The 14,952-nt window shown below is 33.5% G+C and overlaps 3 protein-coding genes and 1 long non-coding RNA gene across 6 annotated transcripts; 1 reads left to right on the top strand and 3 right to left on the bottom strand.

Annotated features, from left to right (window-relative positions):
• Positions 1-365: 365 nt before the first annotated feature.
• Positions 366-1,492, bottom strand: LOC123866314. The gene is made up of 2 exons (XR_006796163.1): positions 896-1,492; positions 366-499 (listed from the first exon to the last, which is right to left on the bottom strand). It is a non-coding gene; the product is annotated as an uncharacterized LOC123866314 (long non-coding RNA).
• Positions 1,493-1,558: 66 nt separating this feature from the next.
• On the top strand, positions 1,559-7,669 carry LOC123866303 (coiled-coil domain-containing protein 22 homolog). 2 transcript variants are annotated; one of them, XM_045907758.1, is made up of 8 exons: positions 1,559-1,691; positions 1,818-1,989; positions 2,907-3,174; positions 3,693-3,964; positions 4,043-4,267; positions 4,355-4,494; positions 5,586-5,751; positions 7,404-7,669. In XM_045907758.1, the coding sequence occupies exons 1-8, from the start codon at positions 1,642-1,644 to the stop codon at positions 7,623-7,625; spliced, it is 1,515 nt and encodes a 504-aa protein (XP_045763714.1). In that variant the 5' UTR covers positions 1,559-1,641; the 3' UTR covers positions 7,626-7,669. The 2 variants fall into 2 exon arrangements, with proteins under 2 accessions (XP_045763714.1, XP_045763715.1); XM_045907759.1 differs by lacking the exon at positions 1,818-1,989 and having other exon boundaries at positions 1,633-1,691.
• A 975-nt stretch (positions 7,670-8,644) lies between these two features.
• Positions 8,645-10,614, bottom strand: LOC123866305. Of its 2 annotated transcripts, none has more exons than XM_045907764.1 (2): positions 9,376-10,612; positions 8,645-8,958 (listed from the first exon to the last, which is right to left on the bottom strand). In XM_045907764.1, exons 1-2 carry the CDS (start codon positions 10,429-10,431, stop codon positions 8,686-8,688), a joined length of 1,329 nt encoding a protein of 442 aa, XP_045763720.1. In that variant the 5' UTR covers positions 10,432-10,612; the 3' UTR covers positions 8,645-8,685. The 2 variants fall into 2 exon arrangements, with proteins under 2 accessions (XP_045763720.1, XP_045763721.1); XM_045907765.1 differs by having other exon boundaries at positions 8,797-8,958; positions 9,372-10,614.
• An 882-nt stretch (positions 10,615-11,496) lies between these two features.
• LOC123866313 (RNA polymerase II subunit A C-terminal domain phosphatase SSU72) lies at positions 11,497-14,029 on the bottom strand. The gene has a single exon (XM_045907786.1). The coding sequence runs from the start codon at positions 13,609-13,611 to the stop codon at positions 13,033-13,035; it is 579 nt and encodes a 192-aa protein (XP_045763742.1). The 5' UTR covers positions 13,612-14,029; the 3' UTR covers positions 11,497-13,032.
• Between the last annotated feature and the right edge of the window lie 923 nt (positions 14,030-14,952).

The raw sequence follows: 14,952 nt of genomic DNA, 5'->3' as shown, positions 1-14,952 counted from the left end.
TTTCGTTAAATCAGGTCAGTCTTCAGTTTTTTTTTGGGAGTAAAGTAAATAAGCCTAATTTTGTAATGGGAGCAAATCCGAGCTGTTTTTCAAACTCTGCTAGCTTAATTTTCTTCACTTAAGAAGCAAATTTTCTAATTTCAGTGTTCATCTATTTTTGTCTGCAAGATTTTGATCCAAGGAAAATCTAGAAAATACTGTAGATCTTTGTGAAACTGGACTTGAAGGAGAATTATCTTCTTTTCAATCCTTATACACGCTCTGGCCAACTCTTTCTTATTGTTTTTTGTGCTTTGGTGTGTAGTCTTTGATTGATTTTATTTTCCCAGCTTCTTAATAGTTTTTTTTAGTATCTTTCTCTATATTTTCGATGTGCTCCTTCCGGTCCAGCTTTGGTCATTTTTTGTCTCTTCTTCGGTATCCAAGCCTTATTTTATTCTTCCTAAACGTTACTTTTTTTCTTTCTCCAATCGCGTTTTGCCTGATATGCCTGAAAAAACTACCAAAAAGAGCCATGCTTATTATTCCTGTAGAAAACAAGTCACTTCTGTCGAAAATAATAAAAATAAAGCTAGCAGTACAATATCTAAAACCAGTTCATAATAAAAAACAGCATTCTGCATTAGTTAAATTATAATAATTATAAATTTGTATTTGTACACAGAAGATAAAATATATTAGAATAATAAGTAAATTATCATTTCTGTAGAAATATCTCACTTCTGGAGAAAGCTATATCAACAGAAGTGAATTCTACAGAAGTGGCGTTTTAACTTAAAAATATGTTTTCGGTGCAAAATTTTAAGTTATGAAAACAAGATTCACTCGATTATATTAATTAATCAACTTATTAATAAGGCCCTAAGCAAATCATATTTTTAAATTGTTTACTTACTTTTTTTTATTGAGTACAGAAATGAGACTTCAACTTTGACACTGGTGTAGAACGCCTATACAACTTAATGATTCTCTGAACTGCTATCACTTGCAGAAATATGGCCTACACTAGTCATAACAAGGCAAATCATAGAGTTGCTAGAGCTATAAACTAATGTTCCAACTTGAAAAATAAAAATTTTAGCATTTCGGCAATTTTTTTCTATAGGTGTGATTATTTTTCACGAACATTGTAGAATGATAAATAACTTTTAAAATAATAAGTGAGATTTTTTATTATTTTTATTGGTGCTTTCTTTGTCATATACTTTACACAATAATTAATTTGCCATACATGTAGAGTCTTTCTAAATAATTTTTAGAGACACGTCAATATTATATCCTATGTCGCGAACATTCTACAGGACGTGAGTAATCACGTACTGTACCACTGAAATAAAGTAAAATTTAATATTTAATTATAAAAATAGTTATTTAATATGTTGAAGAAGGTCATGAAATTTAATAATTAGGTTTTAAAATTAGTTCAAATTTACGGAGCTACGATATATTTTAAGCGAACACAAATATAGCGTTTCGGTAGAATGACCCATCGATGTATAACCAGGCCTTAAAGAACTGTTATCCAGGGCCGTAAAATAAATTTAAAAAAAAAGAAAGATGTATAACCATAGATATGTGTTGTAACTTGTAGCTTATGTACCTACATTTTAAATTTTAATAACATTATAATATTTATTTAAAATGGAAGAGGTAGATTCCATCATTTTACATTTCCTTCGCCAGTTAAATATGTAAGTGTAATCAATAGGTACGACGATGATTTATGAGAAAACAACTTGTATTACAACCAGTTTATAACTTTCTGAAATTCGAATCAATAGCACTCAAAATTCATTAAAATTTTATCTTTTTATTAGAAATATTGATGATGAAATTAAGAATATTTGTGATCTACCAGTGGAAAGGATAATAGAATCAGCTGCAAAATGTATTACTGCCATCAATCAAAATATAAAGGTGCCAAGTAAATTGCCTTCAGGAGTATCACAAAAGATTGAAGTCGCTGCACATGTGGCATCAATTTGCAAGGTAGAAAGTTTATTGATTTGCAGGAGGAACCGTAAAGAACTTCTTGCACCATACTGAATCATGTCCACAACAAAAAAATATTGTCTGAACTTCAACTTTCCGGTCAGCTCAGCGTCAGCGGCAGTTGACCCGTTGTTCAGGAGCTAAGCGCAGTTTCAACGATTGTACAACGCGTTAACAAGGCATAACAGTGCAACAACTATAGCATGCAGTTAACATTGGCCCAAAGAGTTAGCAATGCAAGTCAACAAGTTGCATTTGGTCTGGGCGATAGGTGGTCTGAAATGAATGTGTGGTCGTGCTGTAAGCTATTTTCACTTAAATATAGAAAATGTTACTGTTAGTTACACAGTAATAGTATTATAAAGCTCATAATATGATTTGCAAAACTATTTGGTAAGAGTCAATAATAGGCATTAAGATGTACAACATTCTTAAGATAAACTCTTAGGTAACCAATCATTCTCTTTTGGTCTAAAGATTTAATTATACTCACTTTGCAATTGTGCATTGTAATGTCTACATCTCCTGAGGATGCTTGAGTGTTGGAGGCGAAACCTGCATAGTGTGTTCTGGTGGATTTGCGTGGTGTTGCGTGGTGGTACTTGGGGCTTGCTTGGTGGCTGGCTTTTCCTGCTGCCCTCCACCCTCCCTCCCACTGCTATGCGTAGCTAGGGTGGGTGATGCATGTTGCATGCTGTATGTTGTACCATATAGATATGCTGTGTGTTGTACCATACAGATGTGCCTTTTTAGAGGATTATAGCAAATAAAGCTTTTGATTCTTTGTATATTGTTTATTGTCAAATCAATTTTCCTGTGTATATCCACCACACTAGGTTCAATACTACTACTGCTTTCTCTCCAACGCTACCTTGTTTAATTATAATATATTCTTAAAATTACCTTTGTTTTAGGATCTGGGATACCAGAATGATGTTGGATACCAAACATTTCTCTATCATAATGAAACAGAATTGAGGCAAGTATTTATGTTCCTGATTGAAAAGCTACCAAGTGAAGATAAAAAACCGACTACTAAAGTACATCCAACCAATAAAAAGCATCAACTGTTTCAAGATATAAGCAACAAAATTACAGAAGACTTGAACACTATTTGGATTCCACCATGTTGTAAATCTGGTGTTAATAGCTCTTTGGAAGATTTTCTTTGTAGACAACAAGGTGAAAAATATTTGATATTTTTAAAATCTCAATATACCTCCCAACCACCCAACATAATCCTCAAACCCCCAATTCGCTGGCATTCTGATTGGCCATACAAACCCACAATCCCTGATTGTATGATCCCCCTACCTATGATAGCCATATATATATATGATAGATAGATGATACCTATGATAGATAGATAGAGATATATGATATGATACCTATGATAGTGAAGAAATCTTTGGTATGGAATTCTAAAAATACTACTATGGCTAAACTTCCTACAACCAACATGATTTTTTTTAAATCTTACCTGATGCCTACCCCCTAAAAAAAACCTACTCAAAAATGAGTTGTAGAGTAATGAGCATAATATTAGGAAAATAAACCAAATAAACACTTCATTTGCATGTATGCAACAAAAACATGCAATACAATATGTAGGTCATTGGAACTGTCAAACTATTACAAACATGCAATACAATATGTAGGTATTATTTTAATTTGCATAGTAATTATCTTTTATTTTTAAGATAAATCAACAGATCCACACATAGATTTGGAAGCAGTCGCTAGAAAACTGTCAAAGATCAAAGGAATCAGGCAGAATGTGAACTTGATATCAAATCCATCTACAGATAATATAATGCAGCAAACTATGGATACAAAACAAAGCATGGATGATGTTAAAACATATGAAACTGATAAAACGTTGAAAGAATTAAAAGAAACGGCCATTATACTTCGACAAAAATTAGACACATTAGAAAGCGAAAGAAATGTAATGGATGTAGAATATTCGCAGGTAGGAATTTGTAACTGTAAAAAGAATAGGTATTTTTTAAAGTTTATTATATTTTTGTACTTTTAAATTATTTTTCAGGCACAAAAAAATTGTGATAGGGTTGAGGCAGACCTACAAAACATACAAAATATCTTACGTAGTGTTGGTATATCAGAAATTGAATCTGACTGTATGGATAACATTCTTGAAAAAGTTTATGAAAATATAAGTATGTTACACCGAAAAAGTGAAGACCTGACTTCCAAGAATCTGTCATTAAAGATGGAAGTAGCCAAATTGAAAGCAAACAATACTTTAAATGAAGTAAGTTTTTACTTGCTTTGAAATCACAGATTCATTTTAATTAATTAGATGAAGACTTTTATACAATCCATTGTATATTTTTTACAGCCTGAACGAAGTAAATGCAGGAAAATACTAACAAATTTAAAGGAAACAGCTAAAGGAATGAAAGAGGAATGTGAAAAGAAAGAAGAATTTAGAAATCAATTAAAAAATAAGTACGAAAAACTGAGAGGTGGGAACAAGAGGTAACAAGAAATAAAACTATTACTTAAACGCGCTCAGCACTGCAGAGGTTCTGCTTAAGTATCACTAAGGTTAATTATTATCCAAGTGATAAGCTGGAGCACCGCTGCGAACTCTCTTTGCGAGTTTTATCGCCTTTATAATGGAAAGTGCTCTGAAGAGCTGTTTGAACTCATTCCACCCTCCTTTTTTACTACCACACCGTAAGCCATCGCAAGCAAATTCACCCTCAACGCCTGGGTGCCTGGTGCACTTCGACCGCACGTTGTGCCAGATCTTAGTCTATCTTTGACGTTTTGCTCAGAGATAACTTAGGGTTACCAACCGTACTCTATATCATGTAGGCGTACTCTATAATCTATACTACCTCTAATAGAGTATGCTAAAGTACTCTTTTTCACTAATTTTTACTAAACTAGTACCAGTCAATGGATTATTATGCAAACCTATTATCATAACCAAAAAAGTCGACTATTTACTGTTAATATGCTGGTATCCCCAATTGAAGTTGATATTTCTCATATAAACTCATATTCATAATTCATATAAACTCTTGATCTATATAAATTTAGAGTTACAATGTTTGGGAGTCATGCAATTCTTATAAAAACCATGAAAAATTGTTGTGCTGCAAAAAATACAAAAAAAATCTTTTTAAAAATATCGAATAATACTTAGGTACCTAGGTACTCTTTTTCGGAAGTCCGTACTCTTTATTTATCTGCTTTGAAGTCAGATTTACTTTATTTCTTCTAATAAAAGTTGGCAACCCTAGATAGACTATCCCTGGATTAACACATTGGCTACTTTTTACCCCGGAAAATCAAAGAGTTCCCACGGGATTTTGAAAAACCTATATCCACACTAACGGAGTCGCGGACATCATCTAGTTTTTAATATGTATAATACTAAGCATAACTAGGAGGGATGACATACCATGATTTTTGATGTTAAAAAAGGTTAAGTCCAAATTCTGATCTCCATCAACCATCAATTTCCCATCTTGGATCAACATTGCTTATCCAGTAAAATCGACTGATATGCATTGACCTAATAATATCAGGTTGAAAATAATGATTCTTATCTTTTTTAGGCATATTTATACTAAACGAATATTAGAAATAATAGGCAATGTTGTCAAGCAGAATGCTGAAATTAAAAAAATATTGGAAGACACAAGACAACTCCAAAAAGAAATCAACACTCTCGAAGGCCAGTTGGATAGATGTTTTTCAATTGCTGATGAAACATTATTCAAAGTAAATATCAGAGCTGTAATTTTTTGGTACTTTATTTGCAGGTATCAAAAGAGGCAGTAGGCAATTAATTTTATTTGTTTAGACTTCCGCAATCAGCTTTGAGTCCATCTCAAGACGCATTGCGGCCAAGCGATGCTATGCTACATTAGAAAAGCCAAAGTAAACTGAACTTTATTACACAAATTACTGTTTCTGACGAAATTTGGTACAGGTGTAGCACTTGTAGCAGCGTATAATAATAATAGAGGTTTGAACATTATATCCCGGGGACGGACATAGGCTACTTTTTCTCCCGGAAAATCAAAGAGTTCCCATGGGATTCCTAAAGACCCAACCACTTAATTGATTTGTATGAAATGTACCGAAGTAGGTTGCGTCCCAGTAATCGAAATAGGCAACTTTATATCCCAGAAAATCAAATAGTTCCCACGGGATCTATAAAAATCTAAATCCACGCGGACGAAGTCGCGGGCATCCTCTAGTTATAAATAAAATATTACAATAATTATTGCGATTACCGACAAATGACTGACTTTCCTGAGGTGTTGGAAGTCGCGAACCTATTGCAGACTTCTACTTTGCCTTTCGCCATATCGATAAAGTTTAGTTTACTATGCAAAGTTTTACAAAAACGAAGCGTCGCGTTGCTTGGTAAGGACCTAGTACTTTCCCGACTTTCTGTTACGATTCTTTTGATGCGGTTGATGCTATATGCCAATATGCCGATCAATAAAAAAAATAGTTACGAATATTCGGAAAAAATACGAAAGCTGGTTTGCATGTTCTCTTTACCTACTTGTACTATAGTTATGGATTATGTTTTTGAATCTCACCTGACCATAAGTGGTGATGTCTAGTCTACGGTGTAAATGGGCTAACCTGGAAAGGGCACAAATTGCTCTAATATGTTTCTAGTTTCTAAACGGCATCGTACCGGTACGCTATATCTTTTGGCGTCAAGGCTTTGCCGGTAGAGTGGTAGCTACCCACACCCGAAGCCTTTTACCACAGACTAGACTTGAGCTAATTTAAATAAATTGGCCTAGACGGGAATCGAACCCACGACCTCTCGCTGCGCGAGGCAAATCGTAAAAGACGAATGGAAATACTACGAAATAATATACCCATGCCTTTTATTTCTAAGTTAAGCTCTCAATTGATCACATAATCTATACTAATAAATAAAATTGGAGTGTCTGTCTGTAATTTCGAAATAACTACCACATATTAAGGTCATATGGTTATTTGAACGATACCATGACTGAATCACACGTTTTTAAAATTTTTGTCTGTCTGTCTGTTTGAAAAGGCTAATCTTCGGAACGGCTGAACCGATTTTGAGGGGATTTTCACTGACAAGTAGAGGATTGACCAGGGTGTAACATAGGCTACTTTTTTAACCGACTTTCAAGAAGGGAGTTGTGTTTTTCTACCTATGCACACCGATATCTCCGAGATTTCTGAACCGATTTGCGTCATTTCTTTTTTAATCGATAGAGGAACTTTGCGACATTGTTTCATAAAAAATTTGGATTCCAACTCCTCAATCCTGATGCTGCAGGGGATCTGACCAATCCACGCGGGCGAAGCTGCGGGCATCAGCTAGTATAACATATTATTATAGTTAGTAAAATATTTCTTCTTCACTTCAGGATGCTAAACGGGATGATCAAGCAAAAAAGGCCTACAAGCTACTAGCGTTGCTACATTCAGAATGTAACACTATAGTGACGTTAGTGAATGACACTGGTATTCTATCCAGGGATATCATAGATTTAGAAGATAACATAAAAGCAGAGAAGTCAAAGAGGACCGAAGATATTCTGCAGAAAATACAGCTAGATCTCTCAAAACTGCAAAATGAATCTTATTAATGTAACCTACCGTAACATACCACAATATACGATAGTAGCATTTGCTTACAAGTTTTGCTGTATTTATATAAACTCTAAGGGCCAATTCACACTGATGCAGAGTTGAAGTGACTACCTACAATTTTAATTAGAAAAATGCATAGCATAAGTACATTTTATATAAAGCATAGAAGAAACAATATTACGATTAATTAAAACCATTCAAAAACTTGCAAAATGTTCATTACTCTGATAGGTAGTTTTTTTTTTAGGATTCCGTACCTAAAAAGGAAAAACGGAACCTTTATAGGATCACTTTGTTGTCTGTCTGTCCGTCGTGTCTGTCAAGAAAACCTAAAAGGTAAGTACTTCCCGTTGACCAAGAATCATGAAATTTGGCTGGTGGGAAGGTCTTATAGCACAAGTAAAGGGAAAAATCCGATAACAGTGAATTTGTGGTTACATTATAAAAAAAAAAAATTAAAATGTGTTTCAATTTTCAAAGTAAGATAACTACACCAGTTGGGGTATCATGAAAGGGCTTTATCTGTACATTATAAAACAGATTTTTATGCATAATAGTTTTCGATTTATCATGCGAAACCTCGAAAAAATAGCTGAGCCGAACTAAACCCTCGGTGCCGCGAATCTGACTCCTTGGTACCGTAGTATATGGACTGCATCTAAAGCAGATTACAAGAGACAGGCGTGTGGACATTGATGTTTGTTAGAACATGGTGTTACTACAAAGCGCCGCATCTAGATTCTAGTGGGACATTTATATAGCTGTCACACTAATATTATAAATGCGAAATTTAGTTTGTGTGTGTGTGTGTGTGTATATATGTTTGTTACTCCTTCACGCAAAAACTACTCGACAGATTTGGCTGAAATTTTAATTAGAGATAGATAATATCCTGGATTAGCACATAGTTTACCTTTATCCCGAAAAATCATACAGTTCCCACAGGATTTCGAAAACCTAAATCCACGCCGACGAAGTCGCAGGCCTCTGCCAGAATAAAATAAAAATCATAACCTAACCTGTTTTGTTTTACAAAAAACCATTTATTTTATATTTTCACTTTCGTTTTGGTAAAATCTCAGGTGGAATATAATTTTCATCATCTTTTTCCTGCCCTGTCTTTTTAATGGATGATGTGTCTTCAAGTTTTTCTTTTTCCTCAATTTGTAAGTCAATATCCTCTTCATTTTCAAAAAACCATAATTTTTGTTCCTCCACCTGCATTTGTTTTTGTTTCTCCTCAATATTTTTTATGCGGTTTGCTCTATCTAGCCGCTTGGATTGCGCCTCAAGTTTGTCCTCCCGAATTTGTTCCCAATTTGAAAATAGCTGTAAAATTTTTAAAATGAACTTGGCATGTTTACAGTATTTTGCATAAAACTACTATATAAATACACAAAGCATATACATAGTTAATAAAGCAGATAATCTGTACTATGAATATAACAATATTATAGCCAGTGGCTAATACATAAACTCCTACTCAAAAGATCTGGGGTTAGATCCTGGGCACAGACCTGTAACTTTTCAGTGCTATGTGTGTTTTAAACAAATACCACTCCCTTTAATAGTGATAAAAAACATGGTGAGGAAACCTCAATGCCTATGACTTCTCCATAAGGTATGTTAAGTCAGCAAATCTTCACTTGGGCAGCATTGGACTATTGCCTAAACCTTATTCCGAGATTGAGATTATGAGTGATGACAATATTAAATTACAAGTTATGATAATATTTAAGTACTTACTTGTTTTTGTGAAGCAATATCCTTGTTTTGTATTCTATTGATAGCATTTTCAATTGCAATTTTAAGTGAACTTTCCAATTTTGTATCAGCAACAGGTGCTTTGTTCAATACTTCAATGCATTGACATAATATGATTTTAGTGTCTTCTTCTAAAAGTTCTATTTCATTATTTATTAGCTCTACTACTTCAGTATACAATTTGAAGTTTTTATTTTCAACTACTTCTTTACACAATGAAAACAACTTATCATATTTCTTATAAAATAACCAACCTATGATTTGTAAATTACAATTAACATTGTCATTACTACTTTTTGATATCCAAGCCAAAGTTTTTCCAGACAAAGTTTTCAAGTCCTTTATGTCAAAGTGATCATCAAAATATGGATTTCTCAAGAACTTGATCCTAATTTTTATTTCTTCTTTCTTTTTATTATCTTCTTGGGATATTACAGGATCTGATTCTTCTGAAGGACTCTTGTACTCTGATAGATATTTGTAACTAGCATATTGACAAAGTGTGTTGGTTATATCATTTGTAAAATCTTCTTGCAACATAATAAATGAAGCTACATTAGATGCATGCTCATATTTTTGAGATGTAATTAATTTGTCTAATAACATATTAGCTGTATAGAAATCTAAAAACACGCCAAAGTTCAAAGGATCTTGAAGGATTTGTATTAATTCCTGAATATTGCCAAATTCCATATAGTTTCTTATAGTAGCATGATGTGTTGATTCTAGTGTATTACCCGTCTCTGCCGAAAGTCTTAGCTTATGCAAAAGGTCTTTTAGTTCGTCAAGATAAGCAGGATCTGTTATTGCATTTGCAAATATGTCTACATCAATAGCACTTATAACACCCTTAGATAAATAATTTTGATCCAATATATTGTAGAAGTCATTCAGATTCACTTTAGTAAGTATTGGTGAGGATATTTGCAGCTTCCATGCTTCATTGCATTTATATTCATTAGTTAAAAATGTTCGTTTCGGCAATAATATAAGCGCATATTGCCTTTGAATTAGGCATCTTCTTAAACTGCCTAACATTTCGTTTTTTTACTAATAATAATGAAAGAGAATAAGTAGATATAGCTATGTTATCACAAAACACCTTTTTTAATGTTTTTTAATTTTTTACTGTTTTTCTTTTTACCCTAGTTTTACCTGGTTTTTATTAGGTAAAAGAATAAGTAAGTTTTTCTGGTCGGCAAAATATTAACAAACGTCAAACAAAGAGTATGTAATCACTACGTTGTTTTTTTGCACCACAGAGTAGTTACTGTTAACAAAGTACTCTGTGGTGCAAAAAACAGGCCGCTAAACTAGGTGGTGGGCATGGGTGTTATATTCTCTTTGGCTAAAACCACAGACCAGGAATCCGGAGGCTAAAACCAGCTTTACAGTTTACAGTCCATCTCTATGTTACAGTCCAACAAAGATCTTTTGCTTAATGCTTATGTGTTGCACTTGAGTGACATTGTCAGGGGGCGTAGCTTTAGAAGAAAAAACCGGCCAAGTGCGAGTCAGACTCGCGCACTGAGGGTTCCGTGCTCGGGTATTTTTTCCAACATTTTGCACGATATATCAAAAACTATTATACATAAAAATAAACAGGTAAAGCCCTTTCATATGATACCCCACTTGGTATAGTTATCTTATTTTGAAAATTGAAACATATTTTAATTTTTTTTAAATGATGTAACGACAAATTCGCGGTTTTCAGATTTATTCCTGTATTTGTGCTATAAGACCTATCTACCTACCTACCAAATTTCATGATTCTAGGTCAACGGGAAGTACCCTATAGGTTTCTTGACAGACACAGACAGACAACAAAGTGATCCCATAAGGGTTCCGTTTTTCCTTTTGAGGTACGGAACCCCAAAAAGACTGCCAGCGAGTAGGATCTCCTCAATTTTAGGGAATATGTTGAAAATCGAGTAAGTTTTATCTAATTTTAATTTTTAACTGAATGAGAAATTGGGAAGGAAATAATAATAATGATACATAATTGGTACCTATTATGTGATTGGGTACCGCCGTTAACTCTATTCACAGGTTCTACATTCTCAGACCAAGGTTCTTGGATCAATAATAAAATAAAGCAACAAATTAAAACAGATATTGTATACTCATTTATTTACTTTTTTCAAGTACTACTGAATAAACCTACTTTTAAAAATATACAAAAACTATGATTATATTATTATTAAGTATAACATAAAATGTCAAGAAAAAAATTGTCAGGTTTTAAAAGGGTAAAGTTAGAGTTCCAAGTAGGCATTTCAAAAGAAATTCACAGCCATGAAACAGTACTAATAATAATTATTTGGACATCTTTTCTGAAAAAGGTTTCAACCCACAATCAAGTCAGTATTGAGCAAATATGAACAAAATGAGTACTACACATACTACACCTGGTGACATCCTGACTATAAAATGACATGCCCACATTACAAATTAAATATCTCTTGATATTGACTAGACTTGTGGACATTTCTCAGAAAATAAATCCAATTATTATTATTCATTAACTTTCAGATTTTTACAATGTCAAAGTAAACTTAAGAGCCCCATTCACGGTAGGGACAACTTGTTGGTAGGTATAGTGCCATTTTCACAGATGAAAATAACTGTGTGTCATCCTTTCCCTCAAACCGCACCTCATCCAAAAGAGGCCTGGTGAATTAACTTCGCATTTTTTAGAAATAGCAAAGGAAGAATTTAATCTAAGAATTTAATATAAGGAGATGTTTGGAATTACACCTATTTTTCCCAAAATAAAATGATTTTATTACTCAAACTAAACACATTTGAAATTATTATAAAGTGTGACATGACTGTTAATTTTTTAATTTTTTAGGTGCTTATATAGTTTATGCACGAAGTTGCCTCATTTGCTCTAAAATGGGAGATTTTTCAAGGGTCATAACTTTCAAAAGAAATATGACTTACTATTTATTTTAGGACATAGATAATGGAGAGATAAATCGACAAGGCTTAGTTTATAGATCTAGAATAACAAATAATAGTCATATGTTTGTATGGTGAAGTACGTACACCATAAAAATCTCCACTTTATACTCAAGGCCAAAACAAAAATTGTCAATGTCATTATCATGATATTCCTTATGGGTCTCTCTATTGTCCCTCTATGGGTCTCTCTGAATGAGAAAATTGTGACAGTAAAATGAGCCAAGATGTGAGCCAGAGAATACTCTGCTCATTACGTTTTGTACTAAACCTGGTTGAGAATTTTGCCAACTATATTTTCTTATTCTTCTAATTTTCTTATATGTTTTGAAAGTGTGCAACCAAGTTTTTAGGCAATTTTCTGATAGTATAATACAGCCTGCCTAAATGGCAATGTCTCATATTTTATTATTGTTACACTTTGCTTTCTAAATGATACATACCTATCTCTGAAGTCTGAATCCATTTTAGTAATACCATTTAATGTTTGCTACTGTCTCAACAGAACTTGTAATAAATAAGTCAGATGCGAAGCATTGGTGTAGGTTACAAATTGTTAGTTCATATAAACTTACAATGTAAGTACAAAAAAACAATACTACTTAGTATTGTTGTTTGGTTATTTTCTAGCACCAGAAGATGATCAACTTTGATTGCTGGAATTTTTGTAACTTATTAGTAAAACATAATACAGTTGAGCACAGGACGGTGGCACTTTGACTCAAAATCATGTAACAGTTCATCAATGTCATTATCTAGGTCATCACTTTGAGCCATTTTGGTAACCATATCACTGATTAAGAATGCTCCAATTGTAGCTTCTTCATGGTTATCTTGAATATCTATATTAATAACATGTACTGGTTGATTATAAATAGACCTTTTAGAGCCAAACCATTCAATCACTTGATCGTACACCCGTTCTTCACAAGTTATGATAACATCGAAACGTTCTAAGCTAACTTGGAACTTCTCTGGGCATGGTTTGATTCGTCTGTTTCTGTCCAACATGTGTAGTAAACCATTCTGTGTATAGTACGCCTTGTCTTTTTCTAGCAAGTCATTATAAATATCATCGTAAGGGATACCAAATTCATAACAATTAGGACGATCTGCTGATGCTCCTGGCAACTTGACTTTTTCTCCAGTTCCAAATGATTTAACTTTAAACCCTTTTTTAGCTAGGAAAGCATGCGCTTCCATACTTCTATTCATATTGGAAGAACACACCACAGCAATATATAAATCATCCATTCTGATTTAATCCAGCAAATGGGTAATTTAAATGATGATTATAGGTTGTTAATGACGTTGTAGTTTTGCTATTATAACATCATGAAATATTTTTTGGATACTTTTAACTTCCCAATGTCATGTCAACAATGTAAACGTAGATTTACTACATTTACTAAAGCTAGGTACCCCTCTGGCTCTATACGAGTATCAATTATTGTCTTTCCAAAATCCAACTTTTCGGTAGGTACTTTTGTGCAGCGTTGGCCAACAAGTTTGGACAGTCACAAAGAGTATGTAAACACTACGTTTTGGACACAATAATTCACAAATTACCCAAAGAGTATGTAATCAATTGGAAATCCGACTGGATAAGAATTAAAAGGAATTAAATTAAGAACACAGGTCACAGATCAGTAAGCACTAAGCCGACAAAACATTAATATAACCACAGAGTACATCCTGAATCTTGCAACCACACTCCACAGTGTACATTGGAATTCGAAGCAAGAACTAGGTACAATATAATATGTATTTGTATACACTATACAGGGTGGTCAAAAAGTCGTGGATCAAACGCAATAGGGAGATAGAGGAGGACATTTCCAGCAAAAAATATTTCTACAGCATGGCCTTATTTAAATTGCCCTAAGAGTTATGAATATTTTTGGGTTTTTTAACAAAATACCAGATTCTCTTACAATTAGACTAATTTAAAAAAAATGAGATAAAAAATAATAAAACAAACGATGCTGTGTCATTACTAGATAATGTATCAGCACTACAAACCTTTTATTGAGGCTCTGGGTGCCAAATTACAAGATGAATATTTTCGGAGATGGAGAACAGAACTCCTCAATGGATAAGAGCAAATTGCTCGCGATCACTGTAATAGCTTAGTAAACAGTAGGGTTTTAACTGGGCATAGCATATGCCCAGTTAAAACCATGTACAGTGGGGCCACTAAAAATTGTGAAATAAAAAAAATTCAAAAGAAAAATAAAACCGACTTCAAAAACCAAAAACACTAAAAAGTAGAAAATAATTTTTGTTTAGCTACACATGTAATGTACCTAGGTATGAAGTCGGGCGAGCTTCACTCTTGGATTTCTAATTTTGTTTTAATATGCTCGCTCGACTTCATACCTAGGTACATTACATGTGTAGCTTAACAAAAATTATTTTCTACTTTTTAGTGTTTTTGGAGTGTTTTTTTTTGTTAAAACTGACTGGAAAGCGCTCTATAGGGGGGTGCAGTACGTGTGTCGGCGAGCGCCGACACAGACGGGGTCCAGACTTGTTACAAATAACTACAAACTTGACATTGGCTAATCTTTGTAAAGCCAGACGAGAGAAAAAAAA

This window comes from Maniola jurtina, chromosome 6 (genome assembly GCF_905333055.1).
Source record: "Maniola jurtina chromosome 6, ilManJurt1.1, whole genome shotgun sequence".
Classification (NCBI taxonomy): Eukaryota; Metazoa; Arthropoda; class Insecta; order Lepidoptera; family Nymphalidae; genus Maniola; species Maniola jurtina.
This window is presented reverse-complemented; position numbering and strand designations above follow the sequence as displayed.